At 42.6% G+C, this 16014-nt stretch overlaps 1 protein-coding gene across 1 annotated transcript in view; it reads right to left on the reverse strand.

The window, feature by feature from the left end:
* DNASE2B (deoxyribonuclease 2 beta) overlaps positions 1-16014 on the reverse strand; it is a 61660-nt gene that overhangs the window by 13945 nt on the left and 31701 nt on the right. Inside the window, exons 4-5 of the mRNA XM_073593644.1 lie at positions 3951-4112; positions 121-318 (exon numbers count right to left, since the gene is read on the reverse strand). Of these exons, the coding sequence (XP_073449745.1) occupies positions 121-318; positions 3951-4112 (360 nt within the window). The remainder of the gene's footprint in view (positions 1-120; positions 319-3950; positions 4113-16014) is intronic.

Raw genomic sequence — 16014 nt, forward strand, 5'->3', positions numbered from 1 at the left:
CTGTTAGAGGTACGTGGACCCCTAAAATAATGTACCTTCACAAAAGGGATCACAGGCGCATGGAGACAATAGTCTTCAATGGTGGCTCAATATTACTAAACAATCTCCTTATTTACTTACCATCCACAAAGTACTTGGATTTAGCAAAATTCAAAAATAATTCTCCTTCCGCTGATCTCAGCACAGCAATCCTTGTTTCATCTACCCAAGGAAACCGCTTGCCGTGACATATGGTACACAGATCCAATAGATCTTCTTGGTATAGGTCAGGGATGGAGCAGTTATAAACATTTGGGTTGTAGTAGAGAAGTTGGGTAGCTGTTCAGTGATCCAGTGACAAATGCAGGAAAAAGAAATCATGTTCATTAGTATTCATTTTATACATTTTTTCAAATTTTGTTTTTGGTTGGCTTGTATAGAATAGCTTTAAAGAACCTTGAGTATTTGCTTTAATATTTGGGTTAACACAACTGAAACTAGAGTGCAAAATACGGTGCAGCATAGTATAGAAACCAAATAGCTTCCAGGTTTTATTTTTTATCAAAGCTTAACCACTTAAGGATCGGAAGATTTTCCCCCTTAATGACCAGGCCATTTTTTGCGATGTGGCACTGCGTCGCTTTAACTGACAACTGCGCAGTCGCGCGACGCTATACCCAAACAAAATTGCTTTTCTCCACAAATAGAGCTTCCTTTTGGTGGTATTTGGTCACCTCTGCGGTTTTTATTTTTGTATACTTTAACTTGGCTGATTGTAAAAGGTCTATGTGCTGACGAAAACAATTTTTTAATGAAAATGTGTGTTGTCTTTTAGAAAAATGTGTGTTTTTTTTTTTTTTTTTTTTTTTAATAAACTTTATATTTTAACTATATATGGACTTGTGCCACTAATATCCAACCATACTTAGGGGGGTTCAAACCCTTTTTGAACTTTTATTATTTTGAACTAGGGATGTGGCACTCATAGGCCAACTAAACAATCTAACAATGGGGCACTATTTCTCCCTCTGACACAAGTGATGGGGAACTATTCCTCCCACTGACACCATTGATGGGGCACTATTCCTCCCACTGACACCATTGATGGGGCACTATTCCTCCCACTGACACCATTGATGGGGCACTATTCCTCCCACTGACACCATTGATGGGGCACTATTCCTCCCACTGACACCATTGATGGGGCACTATTCCTCCCACTGACACCATTGATGGGGCACTATTCCTCCCACTGACACCATTGATGGGGCACTATTCTTCCCACTGATACCAATGATGGGGCACTATTGCTCTCCCCACTGACCCCAGGTGCTAGAGCATTTTTTACTGTGGGGCATTTTTTTGCTTTTTACTCCCACCGCCCACATTCTGTCGCCCCTAAACTCCTAAGAACAATGAACTGGCCCTTTGTTTAGAAAGGTTGAGGACCCCTACTCTAGATTATGATCAGGCTTCTGATAAATATGAGATCATCTAAGCATATTTTTTCGCATGACTGGCCATGTCCATGACATGACCCATGTCCGTAGGTACCTTTAAAACAGAATAGGTGGTACTCATTTTTCTTGAACTGAACAGATTTTGGTAAGTTTTAAAAAATGTTTTTATATTTTTTACACTTATCAAACATCTTAGGAACACTATACTAATACTGGGTAGAGACCACCCTTTGCTCTCAAAACAGCCTCACAGTTTTTCGTGGCATGGACTAAACTTTCCACAAATTTTAACTTAAGACTCTAGTCAACGTTGAATGATTGCATCAGCCAATTTCTGATGATTTGTCGGTGACATACAGTATCTCACAAAAGTGAGTACACCCCTCACATTTTTGTAACTATTTTATTATATCTTTTCATGTGACAACACTGTAGAAATTACATTTTGTTACAATGTAAAGTAGTGAGTGTACAGCTTGTATAACAGTGTAAATTTGCTGTCCCCTCAATATAACTCAACACGCAGCCATTAATGTCTAAACCGCTGGCAACCAAAGTGATTACACCCCTAAGTGAAAATGTCCAAATTGGGCCCAATTAGCCATTTTTCCTCCCCGATGTCATGTGACTCGCTAGTGTTACAAGGTCTCAGCTGTGAATGGGGAGCAGGTGTCTTAAATTTGGTGTCATCGCTCTCTCTCTCTCTCATACTGGTCACTGGAAGTTCAACATGGCACCTCATTGCAAAGAACTCTTTGAGAATCTGAAAAAAAAGAATACTTGCTCTACATAAAGAAGGCCTAGGCTATAAGAAGTCTTTGGGAAATAGGTGTATGAGTGCTGCCAGCTTTGCTGCAGAGGTCAAAGGGGTGGGGTGTGGGGGGGGGGGTCAGCCTGTCAGTGCTCAGACCATATGCCGCACACTGGGTCAAATTGGTCTACATGGCTGTCGTCCCAGAATGAGGCCTCTTCTAAAGATTATGTTCAAGAAAGCCTGCAAACAGTTTGCTGAAGACAAGCAGACTAAGGACATGGATTATTGGAACCATGTCCTGATGAACTTTTTTGGTTCAGATGGTGTCAAGCGTGTGTGGTGGCAACCAGGTGAGAAGTACAAAGACAAGTGTGTCTTGCCTACATTCAAGGAAGGTGGTGGGAGTGTCATGGTCTGGGGCTGCATGAGTGCTGCCGGCACTGGGGAGCTACAGTTCATTGAGGGAACCATGAATGCCAACATGTACTGTGACATACTGAAGCAGAGCATGATCCCCTCTCTTCAGAGACTGGGCTGCAGGGCAGTATTCCAACATAAGGACCCCAAACACACCTCCAAGATGACCACTGCCTTGCTAAAGAAGCTGAAGGTAAAGGTGATGGACTGGCCAGTCTCCAGACCTAAACCCTATTGAGCATCTGTGGGGCATCCTCAAACGGAAGGTGGAGGAGCGCAAGGTCGCTAACATCCACCAGCTCCGTGATGTCGTCATGGAGGAGTGGAAGAGGACTCCAGTGGCAACCTGTGAAGCTCTGGTGAACTCCATGCCCAAGAGGGTTAAGGCAGTGCTGGAAAATAATGGTGGCCACACACAATATTGACACTTTGTGTAATTTCTTCAGTGTTGTCACATGAAAAGATATAAAAAAATATGTACAAAAATGTGAGGGGTGTACTCTAGTCCTGTGTTCTACCACATCCCAAAGGTGTTCTATTATTTTCAGATTTGGTGAATGGCCTACCATCTGTGTGGACAGGCTACGTTTTTCCTGTTTTGGTGAGCCTGGTCCTATGCAACTTCAGCTTTCTGTTTTTGACTGACAGGAGTAGAACCTGCATGGACTTCTGCTGTTGTAGGACATTCGTGCATTCTGAGATGTTTTTCTGCTCACCACAGTTGTAAAGCGTAGTTTGGAAACTTATGTGTGAAAATCCAAGACCAGCAGTTATAAAAAAATATTCAAATCAGTTAGTCTGCCACAACAATCATGCTTTGGTCAAAATCATTGAGATGACATTTTCTCCCATGCTGGTGTTTGATGGAAACATTAAGCAGTACACCAGGTATTGCACACTTACATTGGTCAAGCTTGGTCCAATGTAAGTTTGCATATCTCGTACATGAGGGAACCTGTGAAAGCTGATGATGAGGTGGAGATTTTGACATCACCATCCCTCCTCTCCGCCTCATCCAATCAGAGAACGCCTTATAATAATTGAAAAAAAAAAAACAAAGTGTTCTCTGAATGGCAGTCACACAGGACCCAGAAGATAGCAGTGATCACTGTAGTAGCACCAACTACTTACATTGTGCCAAGCTGGACCATTGTAAGTAAAGCAATTAAAATCATACCTTGAGTTCATTTTTAACTTAAGTTCCTGACCTGTACATGCATTAGTCCATGCTTTGTGCTGCAGCTGCTACATGATTGGCTGGTTAGAAAATTCAGTGTTGCTAAAAAAGTGATGGTGAGTGCAGTTTTCAATGAAAAGCAATCCTTTCAAAGCATACTTACCAATTTGTTTAAACTGAAAATATTTGTAGGTCACACAGATGGCTGTCTGGCCAAACAATTTACCAGTATCAGGATAGCCAAAGCCATCCTCTGGGAATGGGGGGAAGTGAGGTATACTGTGGATTAGCCAGAATCCCTGGTGCTGGTCAAAAAATAGAGTTCCTGAAAAGATACAAAGACATATTCTTTAGCGGGAGTACAATAAGAACAGGACTCATAAAGTAAGTAAAACAAATCTACTAAGCTTTTTTTTTTTTTTTTTTTTTTCTTGTCTACCTATAAGCAATCATTTTACGGCTTTTCTCAGTGTAATTCGGCGGATGCCGACTAACCATTGCTAGAACTGACGTGTTTTAAATTGCACAGCTCTGCCAGACCTGATAAGTGAAACAAATATTACCAAATACAAGGGCTCCAACACAGACCATGTAACTTCTGCTATCTCATGTGACCTTCTTGTTCCTTCCTAGGTTCAATTGTATTCTTACCAGTTCAGAATCACATGGAACTAAGGCCTGATTCACACCTATGCATTTTTAGTGCTTTTTGCAGATTTGCACTACAGAAAGTGTTCCATAGGAAACCATGTTGAATGGACTGTACTGCAAATCTGCAAAATGCATAAGTGTGAATCAGGCCTTAGGCTCGATTCACATCTATGCTTGTTGCTTATGAGCGTTTTTGGAGTTTTTTTTTTGTGATGCTTGCCACGTTTTTGAGCAGCGTTTTTGTAGCGTTTTTACAGCGTTGATGCGTTTTGCTTTTTTTTTTTTTTGACTGTATACAGTCTAAAAAATTTTAAAAAACGCTGCACTTGCGTTTTTGATGCTGGCCCATTGAAATCTATTACATGCAAAACGCTGCATTTTGCATAAAAAAAAAGTCCCTGACCCTTTCCAAAAATGCAGAGGTACAAAAAGGCATTGATGTGAACATGTTCCATAGGAACCCATGTTAAAAAATTCCCATGCATTTCTGCTAAATGCAAAATGCATCAAACGTGCTAGTGTGAATGGAGCCTTAAAGCGTATCCAAACACAAATAATGCAATATATTGCAGTTTACCAATCCTTTAGGCGTGATACACATCTATGCATGTTGCCTTTAAGCGTTTCTGCAGTGCTTTTAACGGTTTTGTAACCACGATTTTACAGTGATTTTGCAGCGATTTGCGTTTTTTCTTACACTGTGTATAGCTGGTTGCTAAGGAGGGGGCCAGGAAGCCGGCCGCCACGTCCTTAACAACCGATGAGTCATCAGTCTCTTTCCTGCTGACAGCTGAATGTAAAAAAAAAGAATTGCCGGCTAAAAAAAAAATCATTAAAAAAAACAGCATGGGATCCCCCCCCCCTCCATACCAGGCCCTTGGGTCTAGTATGGATTCAGAGAACCCCCCCCCCCCCCCTCACCATGCCATCATTTAAAAAAACACCCCAAAGCACCTTGCCCCCATGTTGATGGGGACTAGGGCCTCTTCCCGACAACCCTAGCTGGTGGTTGTCAGGGCCTGCGGGCGGGAGGCTTATCAGAATCCAGAAGCCCCCTTTAACAAGTGGGCCCCCAGATCCCGGCCTCCCCCCTCCCCGGTGTGATTGAGTATGGGGTACATTGTACCCCTACCCATTCTCCAAAAAATAGTAGTGTAGTGTGACAAAAGACAATTGACTTTTATTAAAAATGTCTTCTTCCCCGCTTCTTTCTCCTACGGGCTTCTCCTTTTCCGGCTTCTTCCTCCTCCAGGCTTCTCCTTCTCCCACATCTTCTTCCGTTCCTCTTTTTCCGGTCTTCTTTGTCCGGTGTTCCTCCTCCCCCACCGCTCCTGCCGACGACCCTTCTCCGATGCTGTGTCCTGCTGATCTGTCCGCACCGATGTCAAGCATTTCTTAGATAACTATGGCACATGGCCATTGGGTGACATCATCTGGAGACCACGCCCCCTCGTGACCTCATGGACCCATAATGCCCCGGGCGGTGAAGTCACAAGGAGGAGGGGCCTCCATATGACGTCATCCGATGGCCATGCCCCATAGTTATCTAAGAAATACTTAACATCGGCGTGGACAGATCAGCGAGCGCAGCATGGGAGGAGGGTCGTCAGCGAGAGCGGCAGCGGAGGAAGAACGCCGGACAAAGAAGACCGGAGAAAGAAGACCAGAGGAAGAAGCGGGAGAAGGAGAAGCCCGGAGGTAGAAGAAGATAATTTTAATAAAGGACTTGTCAAAACTGTCTTGTATTGTCTTTTGTCATACTACACTACTTTTTTTTGGTGAATGGGTAGGGGTACAATGTATCTCATACTCATTCACATAGGGGGGAGGCTGGGATCTGGGCACGCAGGCCCCGACAACCACCAGCTAGGGTTGTTGGGAAGAGGCCCTTGTCCCCATCAACATGGGGCAAGGTGCTTTGCGGTGGGGGACGCACATGGGTGTCCCATGTTGAGGGCATGTGATCTGGAATGGTTAGGGGGGGCGCTCGCTCGTCCCCTCTTTCCTGACCTGCTGTGCTGCATACTCGGATAAGGGTCTGGTATGGATTTTGTGGGGGACCCCACGTCATTTAAAAAAAATGGGTGTGGGGGGGAAATTATCCCCTTTGAATCCATACTAGACCCAAGGGCCTGGTATGGACCTGGGGGGGGGACCCCACTCTGTTTTTTTTTTTTTTACATTCAGCTGTCAGCGGGGAAGCCCGCTGACAGCTGATGACTGATTGGATGTTAAGGACGCGGCGATCGGCTTCCGGGCCCTCGCCTTAGCAACCAGCTATATACAGTGTAAAAAAAACCTGCAAAATGTAAATCACTGCAAAATCGCTGTAATATCGCGGTAAAAACACGGTACTTGCATTTTGGATGCGGGTCCATTGAAGTTTATTACATGCAAAACACTGCATTTTGCAGGAAAAAAGGTCCCCAACCCTTTCCAAAAACGCAGAGGCACAAAAATATATCGATGTGAACATGTTCCATAGGAACCTATGTTAAAATTCTCTGCATTTCTGCAAAATGCATCAAAAAACGCATTAGTTTGAATCGAACCTCAGGATGCATTCACACCTATGCAGTTTTACTGCTTTTTGCATTTTGCAGATTTGCACTACAGAATGTGTTCCATAGGAAACCATATTAAATGGACTGTAGTGCAGATCTGCAAAATGCAAAAAGCACTAAAACTGCATAGGTGTGAATCCAGCCTAAGGCTCCATTCACACTAGCGCGTTTTTTGATGCATTTTGCATTTTGCAGAAATGCATGGGAATTTTTTAACATGGGTTCCTATGGAACATGTTCACATCAATGCTTTTTTGTATCTCTGCGTTTTTGGAAAGGGTCGGGGACTTTTTTTTCATGCAAAAAGCAGCGTTTTGCATGTAATAGATTTCAATGGACAAGCATCAAAAACGCAAGTGCACCGTTTTTGCACCGTTTTTGCCGTTTTTTTTTTTTGTAATTTTTTTTTAAGACTGTAAAAAAAAAATGAAAAAAAAAACGCAAAACGCAAATCGCGGCAAAAACGCCGCAAAAACGCGGCAAAAACGCGGCTCAAAAACGTGGCAAGCATGAAAAAAAAACCTCCAAAAACGCTCAAAAGCAACATGCATAGGTGTGAATCGAGCCTTAGGTCCGATTCTTACCTATGCAGGTTGCAGTTTGCATATTCCAGGTGCATTTTGTGTTTTTCAATACACATTTTTGATCCATTAGTCTGTGGAACCAAAAACCAGAAAAAAAAAATCCCTGGCCCTTTCCACAACGCACAGATGTGAACATGGCCCATAAGAAACCATGTTAAATGGGCTGTAGTGTGTTTCTGCAAAACTGAAAATGCGCTAAAAATGCATAGGTGTGAACCAGGCCTAAGGCTCCATTCACACTAGCGTGTTTTTTGATGCATTTTGCTTTTTGCAGAAATGCATGGGAATTTTTTAACATGGGTTCCTATGGAACATGTTCACATCAATGCCTTTTTGTACCTCTGCATTTTTGGAAAGGGTCGGGGACTTTTTTTTCATGCAAAAAGCAGCGTTTTGCATGTAATAGATTTCAATGGACAAGCATCAAAAACGCAAGTGCACCGTTTTTGCACCGTTTTTGCACCGTTTTTGCCGTTTTTTTTTTTTATTTTTTTTTTTTTGTAATTTTTTTTTAAGACTGTAAAAAAAATGAAAAAAAAGAAAAAAAAAAAAAACGCAAAACGCGGCAAAAACGCTACAAAAACGCTGCTCAAAAACGTGCCAAGCATGAAAAAAAAACCTCCAAAAACGCTCAAAAGCAACATGCATAGGTGTGAATCGAGCCTTAGGCCCCATTCACACTAGCGCGTTTTTTGATGCATTTTGCATTTTGCAGAAATGCACGGGAATTTTTTAACATGGGTTCCTATGGAACATGTTCACATCAATGCTTTTTTGTATCTCAGCGTTTTTGGAAAGGGTCGGGGACTTTTTTGCATGCAAAAAGCAGCGTTTTGCATGTAATGGTTTTCAATGGACAAGCATCAACAACGCAAGTGCAGCGTTTTTGCAGCGTTTTTGCAGCGTTTTTGCAGCGTTTTTGCAGCGTTTTTGATGCGTTTTTGCAGCGTTTTTGCAGCGTTTTTGATGCGTTTTTGATGCGTTTTTGATGCGTTTTTGATGCGTTTTTGATGCGTTTTTGATGCGTTTTTGATGCGTTTTTGATGCGTTTTTGATGCGTTTTTGATGCGTTTTTGATGCGTTTTTGATGCGTTTTTGCCTTTTTTTTATTATTTTTTTTGTAATTTTTTTTAAGACTGTAAAAAAAAAATGAAAAAAAAAAACGCAAAACGCAAATCACGGCAAAAACGCCGCAAAAACGCGGCAAAAACGCGGCTCAAAAACGTGGCAAGCATGAAAAAAAAACCTCCAAAAACGCTCAAAAGCAACATGCATAGGTGTGAATCGAGCCTTAGGTCTGATTCTTACCTATGCAGGTTGCAGTTTGCATATTCCAGGTGCATTTTGTGTTTTTCAATACACATTTTTGATCCATTAGTCTGTGGAACCAAAAACCAGAAAAAAAAAATCCCTGGCCCTTTCCACAACGCACAGATGTGAACATGGCCCATAAGAAACCATGTTAAATGGGCTGTAGTGTGTTTCTGCAAAACTGAAAATGCGCTAAAAATGCATAGGTGTGAACCAGGCCTAAGGCTCCATTCACACTAGCGTGTTTTTTGATGCATTTTGCTTTTTGCAGAAATGCATGGGAATTTTTTAACATGGGTTCCTATGGAACATGTTCACATCAATGCCTTTTTGTACCTCTGCATTTTTGGAAAGGGTCAGGGACTTTTTTTGATGCAAAATGCAGCGTTTTGCATGTAATAGAATTCAATGGACCAGCATCAAAAATGCAGGTGCACTGTTTTTGCAGTGTTTTTTTAAAACTGTATACAGTCTAAAAAAACTGTAAAAAAAAAAACGCAAAACGCGGCAAAAACGGTACAAAAACGCTGCTCAAAAACTTGGCAAGCGTGAAAAAAACTCCAAAAACGCTCGAAAGCAACATGCATAGGTGTGAATCGAGCCTTAATGTGGTGGTTGCATTTGTTTCTTTGTCCTTCCAACAAAATTGTTGGAGGGACAATATCTCCATTCTGAAATATATGAGAGAGAGAGAGAGAGACACTTTTTATGCACCATGCTAATTGATTGGGACATCATAGCTGTCATAGAATCAAGGAGAAATATGAAAGTCGACATTGCGCGCAATCCATAGGACAGATTCACCAAGCAACAGCTCCAAAGCAGACATGTAAACTGTAGGCATCTGTAGTATGAAAACCGTCTGTGTGAAATCACTGGATGCATCCCCAGTTCCAATCACCGTATGAGACTAACATCATCCCTTGTGCAACATGTAATTAGAATACTAACCACCACAAGAATAAGTGTGACTGTTTCAAGGACATTAGAGTGTAAGCCAGCTCAAGAGACGATTGTAACGCATCCTTGACTAGCTCCATAAGCGTCATATTGGGGTATCACCTGCAATTCTTATTGGGGCATTGCTAGGATTGCAAAAGACCTAGACCTCCCTTGGGCACTCTGAGCAAAGTATGTACGTATGCATTGTGCTAACATTGGGAGGGGCTTAAAGAGGTAGGGGTAAATAAAACCTGAGCCTATGCTGCTCTGGGTCAAAGAGTGCAGGGTTAAGGAATGCATGACACACAGAGTGCAAGGGTCATGAATGAGTAAAACACAAAATGCAAGGGTCAGAAATGTGTAACATAGAGTGTATAGGTCAGGAGTACTTACTGCATAGAGTCAGGAGTAAGTAGTGCCTCCCTAGCAAAAATCACCCACTCTTTCTAATACAATCCCCCACTCACCAAGACAAAGCCACCTCCAGCACAAAATACCCCCTCCCTCCCTGAATTGTACTCACCAGACCTTGCCAATGCATTGCATCTACTGTTCCGCAGATGAGTGCCCCAGGTCCCAAAACCTGCATAATTCACATATTGAAGGAAAAAAAATTGGGTTCCTGTAGTGTGGGGACCTGGTCCACTCACTGTCTTGAAAAAGACGTCGGCTTCGAAACATGGTTTCACCTGACATCACTTCCTGTTTCATCATTTCCTGTCCTTGCATGTGCTCCATCAATCCACATGTGCTGCTTCCTGTCCTGAGACTACCTGGTCACCCTGGGTACCACATTCCACTCTTTGCAGCAGCAGCTCCATCTTGGGATCCAGGATGCCACCTCCTCCCAGCTGCAGATGCACCAATGACTGTAACGCATGAGATCATCCACAAACTGTGAGTTGCCAATTATTGTGTGCTGTATCCACCTTGCTGCAGTTAGATTGGTGCCCCATTGCTGTCTCTCTTAGCTATTGCAGGTGCCATTCAGACCATATCCAGTGTATCCACTGTGACAGTCCCCTTGATGTCCTCCCCAGCTGGGAATTCTTTTGAGAACCATGATAAGTATAATTTTTCCTACTTTTTGTGAGTTGCTAATTGTCTTCCTTTAATAAATGTTTACACACCCACTACACCTAGTCTGAGCACTTTGATATTTTGTCTGTTTGCTGCTTAGAGATCTCTTCAGTCTCTCAGAAATGCTACATTAGGTTTGCTGGATTGGATTCTTCAGTGGTTCCTAAAGCCAAAGGATTTATCCTGAGGATCTGGACCACACTGTACTTTCCATCAATGTAGTTTGTCCCAGCCCAGGCTGCTCCCATCGTGCCATATTGACATTTTTTAACCTTGCACTCACTGGGGATGTTTGTGTCCCGGGAATATACCATTCAAAACAGAGGCTGTCCCTTTCAATCTCGAACAAATGGCAACCTTAACGTGAAATGTATTCAGCTAATGTGAACTGAGGTCCAGTTGGCTTTTATGGACTGACTTTAATGCACGTGTTTTTTTTTTTTTTTTTTTTGGCAATTTCAGTTTACCAGTCTATTAAAGCTAATAATAATTTTTGCATGGTAAGCACTGTGTTCAAAGTACGGTCGGAGATGTTTGCCCATACCAGTTAGTTAACTATTGCAGAAACCTCTACTTTCCTCTTTAAATACAACATATAGTGGTTTTAGGTTTAGGTCGTATAACAGTACTGAAAGTTGAATGAAAAAAAGCTAATTTTTAACTGACTAATTGATATTAATCCACAGAAGCTATGTGTGAGGTTAGAAACTTCAGGTCATCGTCCTGCTTTGACCTTCTGAAGGAACCAGTGTAAAAACATCAAAATTTTCATTAACTGGGGAAGGTGCAGATAGAAGCTTCCTGACAAATACCACGTAGTCATTCTTGTTTTTTCAAACAAAAAACAAAAAAAACAGATGGCTGTGCTGAAAAGGTGAGAGGACATACAGCTTTTAATGAATACACCCCTTCAAGCCATATTACACTGTCCCATTGAGCACAGATTTCTTTGGCTGCATTGTTACATATGTCTAGTACAGTAGTCTCCAAACTGCGGCCTGCAGGCCTGGGTGAACCCCTTTGCTAGCCTTTATCTGGCCCTTGGAGCGCTATTCCTCTCACTGACACCAGGGGAATATTTCCTGTCGCTTACACCAATGATGGGGCACTATTCCTCCTCCTACCGACCACAAATGATATGTAGTTTTTCTTCTCCCAATGACCACCAAGCCTGAGGCATTGTTTACTCCCCCTGATGCCGGGACATTTTCTACTACCACTGGCCACAGTCCACCCCTTCTAAACCCTGAGGGACTGTACACTGCCCCCTTGTTTAGAAGGTTTGGAGACCCCCTGATCATTAAAAATGACAGTCAAAACCCAATGATGGTCAACTTACTGAATAATTGTAGAAAGTAACTGTGACCAGGTGCCTAATGTATCATGTCTCCATCCCAATATATAACATACACACAACCAATATTCGCCCATGGGACTTTAAATGAGGCATTATACGAAAGTCATGAAATATCAATATATTGCACAAGGATGTGACACAAAAATGTATAAAGTACACACAAAAAATGTTTGGCATATCAAGCCAATGGGTTACACGTAACAATATATAATGTACATCAAGCTGGTATATTTTACATAACCAAGATGATTGCAATATAGGAGAGAAATGCATCTTGTAATGCTTTTCGTGAATACTTTGCCTTCTTTAGGAGTAGATGCCTCCAACAACAGATCTTTATAAAACCAGCTTGGAACTTGATAAAACATAGCACCTCCAAATGGTGACCGCTGCTCAGTGTCTAACACGGGAGTAGTGGAAAGGGACCAAGACACCCAATGGCAAAACCAATGAAATGGCACAAGAGTATCAAAGTACCAAAAGCCAACCCAATGTTTGCAAAGGTGAGCGATGATTCTCCAACCAAATAGATCATGATCTCAATGGAAAAGATTTTTTTCATGATCTGTTTGGTTGGAGAATCATCACTAAAGAAGTGAAAGTATTCACAAAAAGTGTTGATTAGGTAAAGCATGCACAGGCATACCCCACTTTTAAAGCGGCGTTTCACCCAAAAGTGGAATTTCCGCTTCAAGGACTCCTAACCCCCCTGACATGTCACATTTGGCATGTCATTTTTTTTGGGAGGGGGGGGAGTGGGTACCTAGTTTTGACAGGTACCCAGCTCCCGCTTCCTGTCGCCTAGGTGACTCCTCCTCTCCGCCTCCCTCCCTGCAATCTTCTGTGACTCGTCACAGGTCCCAGAAGATTGCTCAGGGACGCACAGAGCGACTCGTGCATGCGCAGTCTGCACCAGGCCGTGAAGCCGCAAGCTGTCACATCCAGGTGCCCACATTAGTGATCCTGGCACCGGAGAGAGGCGGAGGAGAGAAGCAAGGCTTCGGTCTGGACCGTGGGACAGGCGAGTGGCTGTTCAATAAAAGTCAGCAGCTACACTTTTTGTAGCTGCTGACTTTTAATAAACAGAAAAACTAGTGGAACTCCCCTTTAAGTACACAATGGGACCAGAGCATGTATGAAAAACGAAAATGTACTTAAAGTGAAGCAATACCTTTTTTCACTTTTCAATGTATGTAAATTGACATGGCACTGCAAACTTGGGGAGCACGTTAGGGGGACCCAGGACTATGACATGGTAGATGAATAGAAAAACGCATATCAGAGAGTTTGCAAGGCTGCACACCCCAGAAAGTTGCAAAATGGGATGATTCCCCAAAGGGTTTTTTTTAGCAGCTAAATATTTCAATCAAGATGTTTTTGTTTTTAATAAAATCTTTATTAGACAAAATCGAATTAAAAAAATGGAAATAGAGTTAAAATATGAGTTCTGACTCCAGATGTATACACACATATACCATTACATCTGTCATTTATCACACAATACAACTGTCAGGTGATGACACATTGCAATAGTGGTATCCACATGAACACCCCCATTTTATGACATCGTAGATTACCTAGGTAAGCTGGCCAACCCCAAAATCGGATATGTTGTAGTCCTGGATCCCCTCTCTGTGCTCCCTAAGTTTGGTGTCCCTGTCACTTATGGTTCAGGAGCAGTGCCATGTCAAGCTGACCAAGATTTCCCATAGACGCCAATGTGTCCAAACTTGCTAGGCACTTTACATACACTCGCGGGTATGTCCGTACTCGCGAGTGTACATAAAGTGAGGGTACGTAAAAACGAGGTATGCCTGTACAGTACTTGAAAATGTACCAGCTTGATGTACATTATATACTGTTATGTGTAACCCATTGGCTTGAGATGACAACATTTTTTATATGTACTTTGTACATTTATGTGTCAAATCCTTGTACATAAAATTTATATTTTATGACTTTTGTATTATGCCTCATTTATTATTTATCAATATTGGTTGTGTGTAACCTACTGTATAAGGTAGGCCCTTTAGTGTGGCCCTTGACATCACCAAAGTGCCGCGTGTTATGTTCAGAATTTGTAGGGGAAATGGTCAGAGACAATCAAACTGCATAAGGCACTTACATAGCAGGCATATTGCAGGAGACACACAAGAAAAAGACAATTCCATAGCTCAACTCACCAACCAGTCTGCTGACCAACCAAATTTACCTGTCTAACCGTATGTTAAAGGCAGGGGTTTAGTTAGCACACATTTGCAAACGCATGTGAAAGCTGCAAGGCCTCGTCAAGGCACCCTGTATTACTTGCAGTCCTAACACTAAATTTATAAGTGTCTCCACAGTGGAAGCACATGCATTGAATGGATAGGTGTGAGACAGGTGAGCCAGGAGGCCGCCCTAGCCCCCTTAAAGGGACAGGACACACACTGGACACCCAGCAAAAGCAGCAGAGGCGTCCAGTGTGTCCCCGACCCAAATATACAAACTGTAACAAGACACTGGTCACCGCCCACACCCATAACTGGCCTTCACAGTAAGGAGCACATGGAGGGCATATACATACAAGAAAAAGACAATTCCATAGCTCAACTCACCAACCAGTCTGCTGACCAACCAAATTTACCTGTCTAACCGTATGTTAAAGGCAGGGGTTTAGTTAGCACACATTTGCAAACGCATGTGAAAGCTGCAAGGCCTCGTCAAGGCACCCTGTATTACTTGCAGTCCTAACACTAAATTTATAAGTGTCTCCACAGTGGAAGCACATGCATTGAATGGATAGGTGTGAGACAGGTGAGCCAGGAGGCCGCCCTAGCCCCCTTAAAGGGACAGGACACACACTGGACACCCAGCAAAAGCAGCAGAGGCGTCCAGTGTGTCCCCGACCCAAATATACAATATTTCTTGTATGTATATGCCCTCCATGTGCTCCTTACTGTGAAGGCCAGTTATGGGTGTGGGCGGTGACCAGTGTCTTGTTACATATTGCAGGAGACAGTCAGCGGTTGTAGACATCCTCAAGGAAACAGACTGTGAGTATACTACAAGAGACAACTAGAGATTGCAGAAATACTACAGAAGACAGTCAGAGACTTTGAGCATACTAAAGGAGACATTCAGAGACTGTGGACATGCTAGAAGAGACAGTCAGAAATTGCATACTGCAGGAGACAATCAGAGAATACAGCCAAACTACAGGAGATGATGGGAGACCATGCTGGAGAACATGATGGGGGACTGTACATACTGCAGGAGACATACAGAGACTGTGGGTATGCCACAAGAGACCGTCAAAGATTAGAAATACTACAAGAGATAAAGACTGCATACATGCTACAGGACATAGGGATTACATGGATACTTCAGAATACAGAGAACGCAGACATGAGAAACTATGGACATGCCAAAGGACATAAGGAGAGAGTACAGACATGCCAAAAGAGTCAGTGAGAGGCTGTAGGCATATAGTGGATGAGACTGCTATAAAGACTGAGATCACATCAAACCCACATTTGTGCTCCCAACAGTCCCCTTAACAATGAATCTTCTCACATTGGATGTACCCTACAACAGGGTCCATAATAAAATAAAAGAAATCATGCATTTTTGTTAATCTTTTTTTTTCATTATGAATCTTGCTATGTGGAAGATCAAATGTGCAGAACATTATTTTTGAGGAGGCTGTAAAAGTACAAATGTGAGTGCCTCCGTCTATAAATGGCTATAGTGGCAGTG

The sequence above is a fragment of the Aquarana catesbeiana genome, linkage group LG07, assembly GCF_042186555.1.
Source record: "Aquarana catesbeiana isolate 2022-GZ linkage group LG07, ASM4218655v1, whole genome shotgun sequence".
Classification (NCBI taxonomy): Eukaryota; Metazoa; Chordata; class Amphibia; order Anura; family Ranidae; genus Aquarana; species Aquarana catesbeiana.